Consider the following 15,472-nt stretch of genomic DNA (forward strand, 5'->3'; position numbering starts at 1 on the left):
TGGAGTTGCAATGATCATGAGAACGGTGAGGAATCAGCCCAGAACTACATGGGAGGATCTTGTCAATGATCTCAAGGCAGCTGGGACCATAGTCACCAAGAAAACAATTGGTAACACACTACGCCGTGAAGGACTGAAATCCTGCAGCGCCCACAAGGTCCCCCTCCTCAAGAATACATATACATGCCCGTCTGAAGTTTGCCAATGAACATCTGAATGACTCAGAGGACATCTGGGTGAAAGTGTTGTGGTCAGATGAGACAAATGGAGCTCTTTGACATCAACTCAACTCGCCGTGTTTGGAGGAGGAGGAATGCTGCCTATGACCCCAAGAACACCATCTCCACAGTCAAACATGGAGGTGGAAACATTATGCTTTGGGCGTGTTTTTCTGCTAAGGGGATAGGACAACTTCACCGCATCAAAGGGACGATGGACGGGGCCATGTACCGTCAAATCTTGGGTGAGAACCTCCTTCCCTCAGCCAGGGCATTGAAAATGGGTCGTGGATGGGTATTCCAGCATGACAATGATCCAAAACACATGGCCAAGGCAACAAAGGAGTGGCTCAAGGAGAAGCACATTAAGGTCCTGGAGTGGCCTAGCCAGTCTCCAGACCTTAATCCCATAGAAAATCTGTGGAGGGAGCTGAAGGCTCGAGTTGCCAAACGTCAGCCTCGAAACCTTAATGACTTGGAGAAGATCTGCAAAGAGGAGTGGGACAAAATCCCCCCTGAGATGTGTGCAAACCTGGTGGCCAACTACAAGAAACGTCTGACCTCTGTGATTGCCAACAAGGGTTTTGCCACCAAGTACTAAGTCATGTTTTGCAGAGGGGTCAAATACTTAATTTCCCTCATTAAAATGCAAATCATTTTATAACATTTTTGACATGTGTTTTTCTGGATTTTTTGTTGTTGTTATTCTGTCTCTCACTGTTCAAATAAACCTGCCATTAAAATTATAGACTGATCATTTCTTTGTAAGTGGGAAAACGTACAAAATCAGCAGGGGATAAAATACTTTTTTCCCCCACTGTATGTGATATATTATCAACATCTGACATTCACCAATAGAAACAAGAATTTATGACCCAGTGTGAATGCTTATCTATGAGTTATTATTAGTTATCTGACCTCACAGTGCTGTAATGATGACCTAAATCAGGAGTATTGGTGCCACTGGTTATACTGGATGTGGAATTCCATTCCGTAGGAACAGGGGGCACATTTTGTGTTGATTTATATACAGTAGTGTACAGGTAACTGCCAAAATGAAGGAAACACCAACATAGGGTCTTAGTAGAGTGCTAGGCCACCACGAGCCAGAACAGCTTCAATTCAACTTGGCATAGATTATACAAGTGTCTGGAACTCTACTGGAGGGATGTGACACCATTCTTCCATAAGAAATTCCATCATTTGGAATTGTTTTGTTGATGGTGGTGGAAAATGCTGTCTCATGCGCCGCTCCAGATTCTCCCGTAAGTGTTCAGTTAGGCTGAGATCTGGTTACTGAGATGGCCATGGCATATGGTTTACATCGTTTTAATGCTCATCAAACCATTCACTGAGCACGCCTGCCCTGTGGATGGTAGCCAGAAATAATGGCTTTCCCAGCAATATTATACACGAGCCTAAGCATGATGGGATTTTAATTTCTTAATTAAGTCAGGAACGACACCTGTGTGGAAGCACCTTCTTTCTATATACTTTGTATTCCTCATTTACTCATTCCTCAGGTTTCCTTTATTTTGGCATTTATATGTACACAGTCCATGCCTCTGTGTGTTGGTGGTTGGTGGCACCTTGAATTGGGGAGGATGGGCTCATAGTAATGGCTGTAACAGAATAAATGAAATGGTATTTGTATTTGTATTACTTATGGATCCCCGTTATCTGCTGCCAAGGATACCATTCACTCCATTTCAGCCATTATTATGAGCTGTCCTCCCCTCAACAGCCTCCTGTGGTTCCTATACATGTTGCTACTTTGCTGCTATTCTGGCTGCACTTTTTGACGTGACAGTAAATTAGCCGTAGTTGGCCAGCTAGCAAGCAAGGGATAAGAATGTATGGCAATGGAACATTTAGAATGAACAGCTGGGTCACGTTCATAGATACAAAACAAAAAGGCTGAACGACTAGGTCACGTCTCTGACAACCGAACCGATAGAACGAACAACCAGCCGGTTGGGTAGCAACCCTAGATTTGTAACAGGACTATATCTTGTGGAAGGATGAAATATTAGGAATAAATGAATGCAAATAAGGTTTTTAATGAAATTGTCAATCATTGTTTGAATATCAAATCAAATTCTATTGGTCCCATACACATGGTTAGCAGATGTTAATGCGAGTGTAGCGAAATGCTTGTGTTTCTAGTTCCGACAGTGCAGCAATAGCAACAACAATCTAACAATTCCACAACAACTACCCAATACACACAAATCTAAGTAATAGGATGGATTAAGATTAAGAATATGTACAAATATATGGACGAGCAATGACCGAGTGTCATAGGCAAGATGCAATAGATGGTTTAAAATACAGTATATGCATATGCGATGAGTAATGCAAGATATGTAAACATCATTATTAAAGTGGCATTAATAAAGTGAATAGTGATCCATTTGTGGCTACTGATTTCAAGTCTGTATGTAGGCAGCAGCCTCTCTGTGTTAGTGATGGCTGTTTAACAGTCTGATGGCCTTGAGATAGAAGCTATTTTTCAGTCTCTCGGTCCCAGCTTTGATGCACCTGTACTGACCTTGCCTTCTGGATGATAGCGGGGTGAACAGGCAGTGGCTCGGGTGGTTGTTGTCCTTGATGATCTTTTTGGCCTTCCTGTGACATCGGGTGCTGTAGGTGTCCTGGAGGGCAGGTCGTTTGACCCTGGTGATGTGTTGTGCAGACCGCACCACCCTCTGGAGAGCCCATAATATGTTGGTAACCCGTTGTATAAAAGTGATAAAGCCTTCGAAGCCGGTGTTTGGAGCATATATTGGCACGGTTTGCCGGCCCTCCACTTAGTCTCGGGCCTAACAGCACCTGTACCAATATATCCTCCAAACACCAGCTTCTTGGGCATTATCACTTAAATAATGCACACTCCAGAATGTACTTCAAGCCAATCAGAAACAAGTATTCAACAATGCCATGGTATAAATCTGTTTATGGATATGTGTATGACTGTATACTGTAAGTCTATCTGCATTCCCCACTTTATTCTGTTCTGCCCTCTATTTTCACAGTTAGGAACCTGCAGACATTTTAAAATCTCTACAGAGGTGCCAGAGCCCATTGATTTTGGCGAAGCTGACGAGAGTAAATTAAAGTTATTCCTTTGAAAGTTTAAGCATTATTGCTTTTCAATACTTCTCTGTCCACTGTGTGATTAAGTGTGTTCTCTGAAGTATTTCAATGTGGTTTCAATTGAACTGTTTTCATGTTGCTGATGCTGGTTTTCTTCCACAGTGTTCCTGGCAGGAATCCGAGAGAGTTTGTTTGTTTGGTCTGTTGAGCATAAATAATGGAAAGCTCAGACTGCTGTTCGTAATACCCTATCAGACAACCTACAGCTGCACAATGTTTGGTTAGTGCTCTAATGCAAAAATCCCCCACAGAGAAAATTCACTTTGTTTGCATGAAATTCTTTATTTTTTTTCACCACCCATCCCCACATCACTTGGTTTGGCAAAGGACAAGATCCACAGTGTTGAATGTAATGTTGGGGAGAAGGGCTGCTGTCGTATCTCATATCATATCTGCAAATACATTTAGTTTACTGTGGCCACACAGGTTTCCTCTCCGGTAGAGAGAGGTAGAAGAGAGAGGGAGAGGAAGGAAAGAAGAGAGAGCGATGGAGAGGGGCCCCACTGAAACGCTACCCATTGTCTCCTGTTAGTTACAACCTACAGAGAGCCTACAGAAAGTCATTCAGAGAGAGCAGATGGCCCTGGCACTTTAAGGAAGAACATTGTGCAATAGATTCAGGTTGGACTCTTATTCTAATTACAAAGAAGACTTCCAGATTGCCTGCTGTACTATCGCATAATGACCTCCATATTCCAGTAATTTATTTGACTGGAGTGGGTATTCTCCTTAACCTCGCCAGATGATATTTTGTAGCCGAGGTTGTCACAGATTTCAGGGTCCGTCCCACCCCTCCAAGCCCACTCTCCACCCTTAAGATGCTGCAGGGATGGGGAGGCATTTAGCCAAGCATTCTCCCCACACTGGGACAGCCTTATACCCTGATGTTCACCCCAAACAAAGCCTCAAAAAGCACAGTGGCCCTCCAGTGTTTGTGCCAGAGGAACCCCTTGCATGGAAAACACAATAAATAGCATGTGTGTACGTGTGTGTGGTTTTGCAGATGTCCGTGTGTCATTTTGTGTGTGTTTGCATCTGTGTCTGTGTGTATTTCACTCACAGCCGTTGTTTCATGTTAAGTTTATAATACAGTGCACAGCGTCGAGAGCTCAGTCTGTCTGTAGTGTCTTCAGCACCATGGTTGCCTCAGTGCCCGACGCAGGGGTTGGGGCAGTTGGTGTGGTCTCTGTGCCCGCTCTCGGTGTGTCCGCTCTGGGCCTCTCTCTTTCCGGGCCAGACCGTGGGCTCTCAGGGCTGCTTAGGCCTCTCCAGCTTCATTAAGGGCTCTGCGGTGGTGTCGGAGTCGCTGTGGTGCTTCCTCTCCCTGGGGAGCTCAGCCTTGCTGCAACGGGTCCACGAGGGGGAGCGCATGTAGCCTCCTCTGGGCAGGGGTGGCTGGTGGTGGCCTGGGGATGGTAATGAGTAGAAGGGTCAAGCTATGCACATGACATACATGTGATGAGAGGGGGTAAGTTATGGATCACACACATACAGACATACAGACCACACACATAAAACTCATGTACACTCAAGGTGAGGTCAAGGTGCACGCCTCTCACATATCCTGATATGTTTATGGAACAAAAACAGCCTAGGGGACATGTATGTTGTGAACCGCTCTATACAGCTCAAACATGCTGACCACGTAACCCAGAGGCCCTGGATTAAGTTTCCACAACTTCCCGTCTGTCACATGGATAGCATACAGTATACACTGAGTGGACAAAACATTAGGAACATTTCAATGACATAGACTGACCAGGTGATTCCAGGTGAAAGCTATGATCCCTTATTGTTATTCCTTGTTACATCCACTTCAATCTGTGTAGGTGAAGGTGAGGAGACAGGTTAAATAAATATCAAATATTTTTAAGCCTTTAGACAATTAAGACATGGATTGTGTATGTGTGCCATTTAGAGGGTGAATGGGCAAGGCCAAATATGTAAGTGCCTTTGAACAGGATATGGTAGTAGGTGCCAGGCCCACTGGTTTGAGTGTGTCAAGAACTGCAAAGCGGCTGGGTATTTCACGCTCAACAGTTTCCCATGTGTATCAAGAATGGTCCACCACCAAAGGACATCCAGCCAAATGGACACAACTGGGGGAAGCAGTGGAGTCAACATGGGCCAGCATTCCTGTGGAACGATCTTAACCGCTAGGCTACCTGCCACCTCCACCAATGGTCACCATACTGTAACTCATTTAGCAAAGTAAATCAAGTCAGCAGGGGCTGTCAACTCCCTGAAGTCACCTAATGCCTCTAAAAGCTTCCTTTCTCTATGCCACTTCAGTCAATTATATTTGCCCAAGGTTCTCCAAAAATAGTTTAGAACAGCATGCAGTGGTACAGTGAGTGCAGTTTGTTTCCCTACTGTAGAATAGATCAACTGGCTATGGTTGAAAGGCATCCCGTTCGCAAACACAGTAAAGAACAGAATATAATTTAGTTCATGCAGCTCCACATGACCTATTCCTCTGGGATTCTGCAAAGGTCCTTACAGCATGATATAGTTGCTCTGAATATAGAGGCAGATGAAACTATGAAGTACTCTGTCAGAGAGGCAGTGTGCAGTGAGCTGAGTATGCGTTAGTGTATGTTAATGTGGAGCCTATACATGTATGTGGCTCAAGGACACCGAATCCCAAGAGAAATGGAGTTTAGAAAACTAGGAGCGCTGTGTGTGTGTGTGCGTGCGTGCGTGTGTGTGCGTGCCTACGTGTGCAGTAGATGATAGATCATTTTAGTATGATGTCTCTGCTTCTCATCTCTCATGTCATTGTTATTGATCTAAAACAGTCACATGGTCACCTCTCCTCCAATCATCAGCTTCATTTAGCCTGCTGGCTGTTTTCTCCAGTTCATTATGCTCACAATGGCTGCTTGATTGAGCTGTCACAGACATTTGTCTCACACTTATTTTTCGGTGTCTCGAGGCAGCAGAACTCCACCATTCATCGTGCCTGTCTGTTTGTTCTTCAGTTCTCAAAACCACTACACAGCTCTCCGGTGTCTCTTCGGTCTATAGCCATCAGCATGCTAGATAGAGATTCTACTTCAGTTTTGTGGAGTGGTGATATCATGGATAGAGAATATGATTGGTTCGCTAACTACTAGGGTGAGTAGAAATGAGAAGCTGATTGGTGTTTAGGTGATGACATCAGAGGAATGTGTTTGTGAAATGTTTTGGCAAATAGGATGCTGCACTTAATCTCTCTCCCTCTCTCTCTCTCTCTCTCTCTCTCTCTCTCTCCCCTACTACACCCTTTTCTTTTTCTGTCCCTCTCCCTGTACCTCTCTTTCTTTGTGTCCATCTCCCCACTGTCTTTAATCTTGAATCAATCCCCTCCCCTCATATGTGTTCATCTGCATGTCCTTGAGTGCACAGAAGGGACCAGTGCCAAGCAGGTTCACACGAATATTGGTCGTAGAAAGAGGCATATGAAATGAAGAGGCACTGTCTCTTTACACCACTTGGTGGTGCTGTTCACTACCACAGAGATCACAGGATTAAGTGTAGCTGGACACACTTTTTAACCCTCCTTTACTGCACACATATCAATGCAATTACTGTCTAATGATAAGGCAAGTCCCAGCTCTCACTCTCCATAAGTGAAATGCTGTAACTATAGATCAACCAGCAGTGATGTATGTTTGCACAAGCGTACACACGAAAACACGCACACATACATACACACACACACACACACACACACACACACACACACACACACACACACACACACACACACACAACATTGATGGTATTGATCCCTGAAGATTGATGGTGCTTCCTTTGGATTTTAATGGGAGGGACAAGAGCCTCCTCAGCATCCTGAAAGGCTCTGTTTGAGTGAGTGCTTGTTAATTCAACTTTGTATCTGCCACCGCTGGTCCTTGTGTGTGTATGTCCCTACCTTCATGATGTGTCTCTGCATCTCTACCAGCATGTCTCTATCTGTATCCCTGTCAATCTCTGTGTGTGACTAGAATGCTATAGTTGCAGTATGAGTCAGCCCATCCCTGGTCAGTGTTTTGTGATTGACAGCTCTATGAATATGGATGCAGGAAAAGCCTCCTCTTCTCCCTGCAGGGTTCTGACAGAGACGGATCAGAGGATGAGACTCTCACCCCACAAACACACACCTGTATGTATCTCTCATTCAACATCCCTTACCCTCAGACCATATCAGGACCACCAGCCACCCCTTTCCCTATTGCTCAGGACCTACTCATAACCAACTCCCTTGAGAGTCCCATTTAGTTCAGAACAAATATCAACTCAGTCCACCATCAGCCCACAAAGGACCCCCCCTTCTATCACATCCTTGTTATGTCTCCCTTCCTCCCTCCCTGCCCCACTCTCCCTCCCTTCCTGCCTCCCTCCCTGTCTCCCTGCCTCCATGCCTGCCTCCCTGCTTCCCTGCCTCCCTCCCTCCCTCCCAGCCACCATGTCTGCAGTGTCTAGCTGTACTAAACCTCTCTGTCTCAGAAGCCCTTCTGTGCTGTTGGCTCCATCAGATTCCACAACCAGTGTGTTGCTGTGAAAACAAAGTCCATAGAAAATACCAGCCTGTGCTTTACAAAGGCTCTTAAACCACTGGGAAACACAATGCTAGTATGGTTCCAACACGCTGTGTGTACCGTGTATGTTACACCTGGTTACTGTGTGTGTGTGTGTGTGTGTGTGTGTGTGTGTGTGTGTGTGTGTGTGTGTGTGTGTGTGTGTGTGTGTGTGTGTGTGTGTGTGTGTGTGTGTGTGTGTGTGTGTGTGTGTGTGTGTGTGTGTTGGGACTGGGACATCAATTATGGGACCCCTCTTTGTGCAGTCCTTTCAGAGGCCCCAGTGGACTCCTAAAGATTTATGAGCAAGACTACTACAGTTACCCTGAATGGAAATGTTTTCCCCGCAGTCTTGCCCATAGCTGCTGCTACAGTATAGGGGGTAGCTGTGTTATTTTTGTCTGCTTGGAAAGCTTCAACCTGCCTTGTTAACACTGAGGAACCACAGCATCAAAACACACAGATTGGATTGATCTGAGAACATCACCAAGCCCCGTCTCCATGCGTTGCCCATCCCCCTTCAATGGTAGTAGATTTGAAGGCAGCAAATGGTATATGCTATATGGTAATGAGACCACCTAGCCTGTGACTCTCTCTGGTAAAGTGGTGACAGTAAGAGCTGCAGTGTCCTCCCTCTGTCCTCCTGTGTCATCACAGGGCGTGACTGTCAGAGCCTGGGCTCTCCTGGAGAACACTGCAGAGGAGATGACTCACTCCCACATAGATCTGGGATCAGCTTTCCCTCAGCCTATACTAATCTTAACCATTGGGGGGGAAACACAAAATGTACCATATACTATATCAGTGTCTAGGGGCAACTCCATCCTACTGCCTCACTCCTCTCTCAAATGGGCTTTAATGTGGTGAAAGTGATCCTGGGGTTTGTAGTTTAAAAAGGCTGAGGTGATAATGGTCTCTGTAGAGATCTGGTATGTCACCTCTTGTTATCCGTCTATTTCACATACACAGAACAGATGCAGATACTGACTGTTCAGAGGGGTGAGATTGGGTGGGGGCCTACCAATGCAGCTGTACACATTTAGCTAATCTAATTTATTGTCCTCCAATTCTCCTCTGGTCCTCCCTCACTCCTCTAACCCTCTCTGGCCTTCATCCCTTCATCTCCTCCTCATCCCCCCCATCCCCTCCATTTCTCCTGAACATCTCATCTGCCACCTCTGATCCCTGGGCTGTCCTGACTGGCAGGTGTCCAAAACATAAGTGCCCACACAGCTTTCATTACCCCCATCTGTCCAATATACAGTTGGAGAGGAGATGAGAGGAGATGAGAGGAGAGGAAGAAATGGAAAGAAAACAAAATGGAAAGAAAAGAAAGGAAAGGGAAGGAAAAGAGAGGAAAAATAGAAGAAAATAAGAGGTATACATAAATAATGTGTAAGTGTGTAGTCAGTTTGTTTAAGGCCTGATGATGATAACAGTATCTACAGCTCAGGAGAGTCCTGGCCTTGTATCCAGCTGAGAACAGTGAATAATTCAGGACTGTATTCAGAGTGAACTCCCTCAGCCTCCCCTATCTTCCTTTCCTCCTCCCCTTCCGTTTCCCACACAAACCAATCTCACTATCCCACTCTCCCCTTGGTCTTCCCCTCTTCTTCCTCCCCTCTCTCCTTATACCTTTGACTAACCCTCCATTCACCCTCTTCCCCAACACCATCCCTCACCTTCTTCCTCCCCTCTCTCCTTTTACCTTTGACTAACCCTCCATTCACCCTCTTCCCCAACACCCTCCCTCACCTTCTTCCTCCCCTCTCTCCTTTTACCTTTGACTAACCCTCCATTCACCCTCTTCCCCAACACCATCCCTCACCTTCTTCCTCCCCTCTCTCCTTTTACCTTTGACTAACCCTCCATTCACCCTCTTCCCCAACACCATCCCTCACCTTCTCCTCTCCTCGCTTTTCCCCAGCCATTCTACTCTTACCTCCAACTTACCCACGGCTTTACACTGGGGAGCAGCTGTACAGTCTGGATAGTCTGGCCTGGACACTGGGGAGCAGCTGTACAGTCTGGATAGTCTGACCTGGACACTGGGGAGAAGCTGTACAGTCTGGATAGTCTGTCCAGGACACTGGGGAGAAGCTTTAGTCGTTAGTCATGCATGTGTGTGTGAGTGTGTGTATGGGTATGTGCGTATTTGCATGGGTATGTGTATCTCTGTATTTTTTTCCCAACTTCCGGTTTGGAGCGAGCAGTCGCACCACGCTTCGCTCCACAGGTAATATTACACTTCACTACATTACAACGGCTTGATTTGTTTGATCTGAGCAATTCTTCTTAGCTAGCTACATAGCCGTCTTTGTATCAAAGATAATTGTGTAGTTTAGAGTAACTGAGTAATTATCGTGGCTAGCTATCTTCGTCCTCCTAACGTAGTCAACACTGCTAGCTGCTAGCTAGCTAGTCATCACTGCTAGCTAGCCAACTTCTACCGACTAGCAGCACCGCAGAAACTATTACATTACAACGTAACGACGTAACGACTTGATTAGTGTGGTGTTAGTGTTAGTTAGCCAGCTACATAGTTGTCTTTGCTGTCTCTGTATCTAAGATAATTCTAAGATAATTGTGTAGTTTGAGTTTGAGTATTATCGAGGTGAGCTAGCCAGCGCGACGCGGCGCCAGACTTACTCAACACACCTAGTCATCATTAACCCACTGCCAGCTAGCCAACCGTTACCGACTAGCAGCGCTGTAGATACTAATACTTTACAACGGAACGATTTGACTAGTGCAGTGTTACCTAGCTAGCTACTTAGTTGTCTTTGTCATAGCTTGATAATTGTTAGCTAGCTAGCCAGCCATCGAGGTTAGCTAGCCAGCTATTTCCGTCCCCCGCGACGCCATTTTTCCTAACCCAGCCTACTATTACCGACGAGCAGCATTGTTGAAACTAAATACACTACAAGGAACGTCTTGATTAGTGTTATGTTAGCTAGCTAGCTACAAAGTTGCTTTGTATCATGACAAGGTGTAGTACTGAAACCACCGAGGTTACCTAGCCAGCTACACGTTCAAAGTCAACAACGCAGCCACTGCTAGCTAGCCTACTCCACCAGCCAGCAGTACTGTATCATTTTAGTCAATAAGATTTTTGCAACGTAAGCTTAACTTCCTGAACATTCGAGACGTGTAGTCCACTTGTCATTCCAATCTCATTTGCATTAGCGTAGCCTCTTCTGTAGCTTGTCTACTATGTGTCTGTCTATCCCTGTCCTCTCTCCTCTGCACAGGCCATACAAACGCTCCACACCGCGTGGCCGCTGCCACTCTAACCTGGTGGTCCCAGCGCGCACGACCCACGTGGAGTTCCAGGTCTCCGGCAGCCTCTGGAACTGCCGGTCTGCGGCCAACAAGGCTGAGTTCATCTCAGCCTATGCTACCCTCCAGTCCCTAGACTTCCTGGCGCTGACGGAAACATGGATTACCACAGATAACACTGCTACTCCTACTGCTCTCTCCTCGTCTGACTACGTGTTCTCGCATACCCCTAGAGCATCGAGCCAGCGGGGTGGTGGCACTGGAATCCTCATCTCTCCCAAGTGGACATTCTCTCTTTCTCCCCTGACCCATCTGTCTATCTCCTCATTTGAATTCCATGCTGTCACAGTTACCAGCCCTTTCAAGCTTAACATCCTTATCATTTATCGCCCTCCAGGTTCCCTTGGAGAGTTCATCAATGAGCTTGACGCCTTGATAAGTTCCTTTCCTGAGGATGGCTCACCTCTCACAGTTCTGGGTGACTTTAACCTCCCCACGTCTACCTTCGACTCATTCCTCTCTGCCTCCTTCTTTCCACTCCTCTCCTCTTTCGACCTCACCCTCTCACCTTCCCCCCCTACTCACAAGGCAGGCAATACGCTTGACCTCATCTTTACTAGATGCTGTTCTTCCACTAATCTCATCGCAACTCCCCTCCAAGTCTCCGACCACTACCTTGTATCCTTTTCCCTCTCGCTCTCATCCAACACTTCTCACTCTGCCCCTACTCGGATGGTATTGCGCCGTCCCAACCTTCGCTCTCTCTCTCCCGCTACTCTCTCCTCTTCCATCCTATCATCTCTTCCCTCTGCTCAAACCTTCTCCAACCTATCTCCTGATTCTGCCTCCTCAACCCTCCTCTCCTCCCTCTCTGCATCCTTTGATTTCCTCTGTCCCCTATCCTCCAGGCCGGCTCGGTCCTCCCCTCCTGCTCCGTGGCTCGACGACTCACTGCGAGCTCACAGAACAGGGCTCCGGGCAGCCGAGCGGAAATGGAGGAAAACTCGCCTCCCTGCGGACCTGGCATCCTTTCACTCCCTCCTCTCTACATTTTCCTCTTCTGTCTCTGCTGCTAAAGCCACTTTCTACCACTCTAAACTCCAAGCATCTGCCTCTAACCCTAGGAAGCTCTTTGCTACCTTCTCCTCCCTTCTGAATCCTCCTCCCCCCCCCTCCTCCCTCTCTGCGGATGACTTCGTCAACCATTTTGAAAAGAAGGTTGACGACATCCGATCCTCGTTGCTAAGTCAAACGACACTGCTGGTACTGCTCACACTGCCCTACCCTGTGCTTTGACCTCTTTCTCCCCTCTCTCTCCAGATGAAATCTCGCGTCTTGTGACGGCCGGCCGCCCAACAACCTGCCCACTTGACCCTATCCCCTCCTCTCTTCTCCAGACCATTTCCGGAGACCTTCTCCCCTACCTCACCTCGCTCATCAACTCATCCTTGACCGCTGGCTACGTCCCTTCCGTCTTCAAGAGAGCGAGAGTTGCACCCCTTCTGAAAAAACCTACACTCGATCCCTCCGATGTCAACAACTACAGACCAGTATCCCTTCTTTCCTTTCTCTCCAAAACTCTTGAACGCGCCGTCCTTGGCCAGCTCTCTTGCTATCTCTCTCAGAATGACCTTCTTGATCCTAATCAGTCAGGTTTCAAGACTGGGCATTCAACTGAGACTGCTCTTCTCTGTGTCACGGAGGCTCTCCGCACTGCTAAAGCTAACTCTCTCTCCTCTGCTCTCATCCTTCTAGACCTATCTGCTGCCTTTGATACCGTGAACCATCAGATCCTCCTCTCCACCCTCTCCGAGCTGGGCATCTCCGGCGCCGCCCACGCTTGTATTGCGTCCTACCTGACAGGTCGCTCCTACCAGGTGGCGTGGCGAGAATCTGTCTCCGCACCACGTGCTCTCACCACTGGTGTCCCCCAGGGCTCTGTTCTTGGCCCACTCCTATTCTCGCTATACACCAAGTCACTTGGCTCTGTCATATCCTCACATGGTCTCTCATATCATTGCTATGCAGATGACACACAATTAATCTTCTCCTTTCCCCCTTCGGACAACCAGGTGGCGAATCGCATCTCTGCATGTCTGGCAGACATATCAGTGTGGATGACGGATCACCACCTCAAGCTGAACCTCGGCAAGACGGAGCTGCTCTTCCTCCCGGGGAAGGACTGCCCGTTCCATGATCTCGCCATCACGGTTGACAACTCCCTTGTGTCCTCCTCCCAGAGTGCTAAGAGCCTTGGCGTGACCCTGGACAACACCTTGTCGTTCTCCACCAACATCAAGGCGGTGACCCGATCCTGTAGGTTCATGCTCTACAACATTCGCAGAGTATGACCCTGCCTCACACAGGAAGCGGCGCAGGTCCTAATCCAGGCACTTGTCATCTCCCGTCTGGATTATTGCAACTCGCTGCTGGCTGGGCTCCCTGCCTGTGCCATTAAACCCCTACAACTCATCCAGAACGCCGCAGCCCGTCTGGTGTTCAACCTTCCCAAGTTCTCTCACGTCACCCCGCTCCTCCGCTCTCTCCACTGGCTTCCAGTCGAAGCTCGCATCCGCTACAAGACCATGGTGCTTGCCTACGGAGCTGTGAGGGGAACGGCACCTCCGTACCTTCAGGCTCTGATCAGGCCCTACACCCAAACAAGGGCACTCCGTTCATCCACCTCTGGCCTGCTCGCCTCCCTACCTCTGAGGAAGCACAGTTCCCGCTCAGCCCAGTCAAAACTGTTCGCTGCTCTGGCACCCCAATGGTGGAACAAGCTCCCTCACGACGCCAGGACAGCGGAGTCAATCACCACCTTCCGGAGACACCTGAAACCCCACCTCTTCAAGGAATACCTGGGATAGGATAAAGTAATCCTTCTAACCCCCCCCCTTAAAATATTTAGATGCACTATTGTAAAGTGGTTGTTCCACTGGATATTAAGGTGAATGCACCAATTTGTAAGTCGCTCTGGATAAGAGCGTCTGCTAAATGACTTAAATGTAAATGTTAAATGTCTGTATCCCGTCTTGAGTCCGAACACAAAACACACTCATATCTGAGCACAGCGTGCCACTGCTGGAGTGAGTCAGAGATCCCCAGAGTCACTGTCTGATCTATGAGTGGGAAATAGAGAACACCAGCCAATGACAAAGCACTTCAAGCTACTTGGCAATAAAGATAAGATGCAAACCAGCATACCAGCATACATCTACTGAATGCAGATAGATCACAGTGGAGGAAGACCAACTTTATCCAATTCAACATAATGTAAAGGGGCATACATACAGTTACATACAGTGCATTCGGAAAGTATTCAGACACCTTGACTTTTTCCACATTTTGTTATATTACAGCCTTACTCTAAAATTGATTAAATTGTTTTTCCCTCTCATAAATCTACACACAATACCCCATAATGACAAAGCAAAAACAGGTATATCACATTCAAATAAGTATTCAGACCCTTTACTCAGTACTTTGTTGAAGTACCTTTGGCACCGTTTACAGCCAGGGTCTTCTTGGGTATGACGCTACAAGCTTGGCACACCTGAATTTGCGGAGTTTCTCCCATTCTTCTCTGCAGATCCTCTCAAGCTTTGTCAGGTTGGATGGGGAGAATCGCTGCACAGCTATTTTCAGGTCTCTCCAGAGATTTTCGATCAGGTTCAAGTCCGGGCTCTGGCTGGGCCACTCAAGGACATTCAGAGACTTGTCCCGTAGCCGCTCCTGCGTTGTCTTGTCTGTGTGCTTAGGAGTGTTGTCCTGTTGGAAGGTGAACCTTCTCCCCAGTCTGAGGTCCTGAGCGCTCTGGAGCAGGTTTTCATCAAGGATCTCTCTGTACTTTGCTCCGTTCATCTTTCCCTCAATCCTGACTAGTCTCCCAGTCCCTGCCACTGACTAGTCTCCACAGAGGAACTCTGGAGCTCACTGTAGGGATGGTGCCAGGTTTCCTCCAGATGTGATGCTTTGCATTCAGGCCAAAGAGTTCAATTTTGGTTTCATCAGAGCAGAGAATCTTGTTTCTCATGGTCTGAGAGTCCTTTAGGTGCCTTTTGGAAAACTCCAAATGGGCTGTCATGTGCCTTTCACTGAGGAGTGGCTTCCATCTGGCCACTCTACCATAAAGGCCTGATTGCAGAGATGGTTGTCCTTCTGGAAGGTTATTCTCTCTCCACAGAGGAACTCTGGAGCTCTGTCAGAGTGACCATCGGGTTCTTGGTCACCTCCCTGACCAAGAACCTTCTCCCCCGA

The 15,472-nt window shown here is 47.3% G+C and overlaps 1 protein-coding gene across 4 annotated transcripts in view; it reads right to left on the bottom strand.

Moving 5' to 3' along the window:
* Window positions 1-3,636: 3,636 nt before the first annotated feature.
* Window positions 3,637-15,472, bottom strand: part of LOC106562278 (dysbindin domain-containing protein 1-like) — a 38,348-nt gene continuing 26,512 nt past the window's right edge. For all 4 annotated transcript variants that reach the window (XM_014127049.2, XM_014127050.2, XM_045689183.1 and 1 more), the window contains exon 4: window positions 3,637-4,780. In XM_014127049.2, the coding sequence (XP_013982524.1) occupies window positions 4,623-4,780 (158 nt within the window). In that variant the 3' untranslated portion in view covers window positions 3,637-4,622. The remainder of the gene's footprint in view (window positions 4,781-15,472) is intronic.

This window comes from Salmo salar, chromosome ssa11 (genome assembly GCF_905237065.1).
Source record: "Salmo salar chromosome ssa11, Ssal_v3.1, whole genome shotgun sequence".
In the NCBI taxonomy this organism is placed as follows: domain Eukaryota; kingdom Metazoa; phylum Chordata; class Actinopteri; order Salmoniformes; family Salmonidae; genus Salmo; species Salmo salar.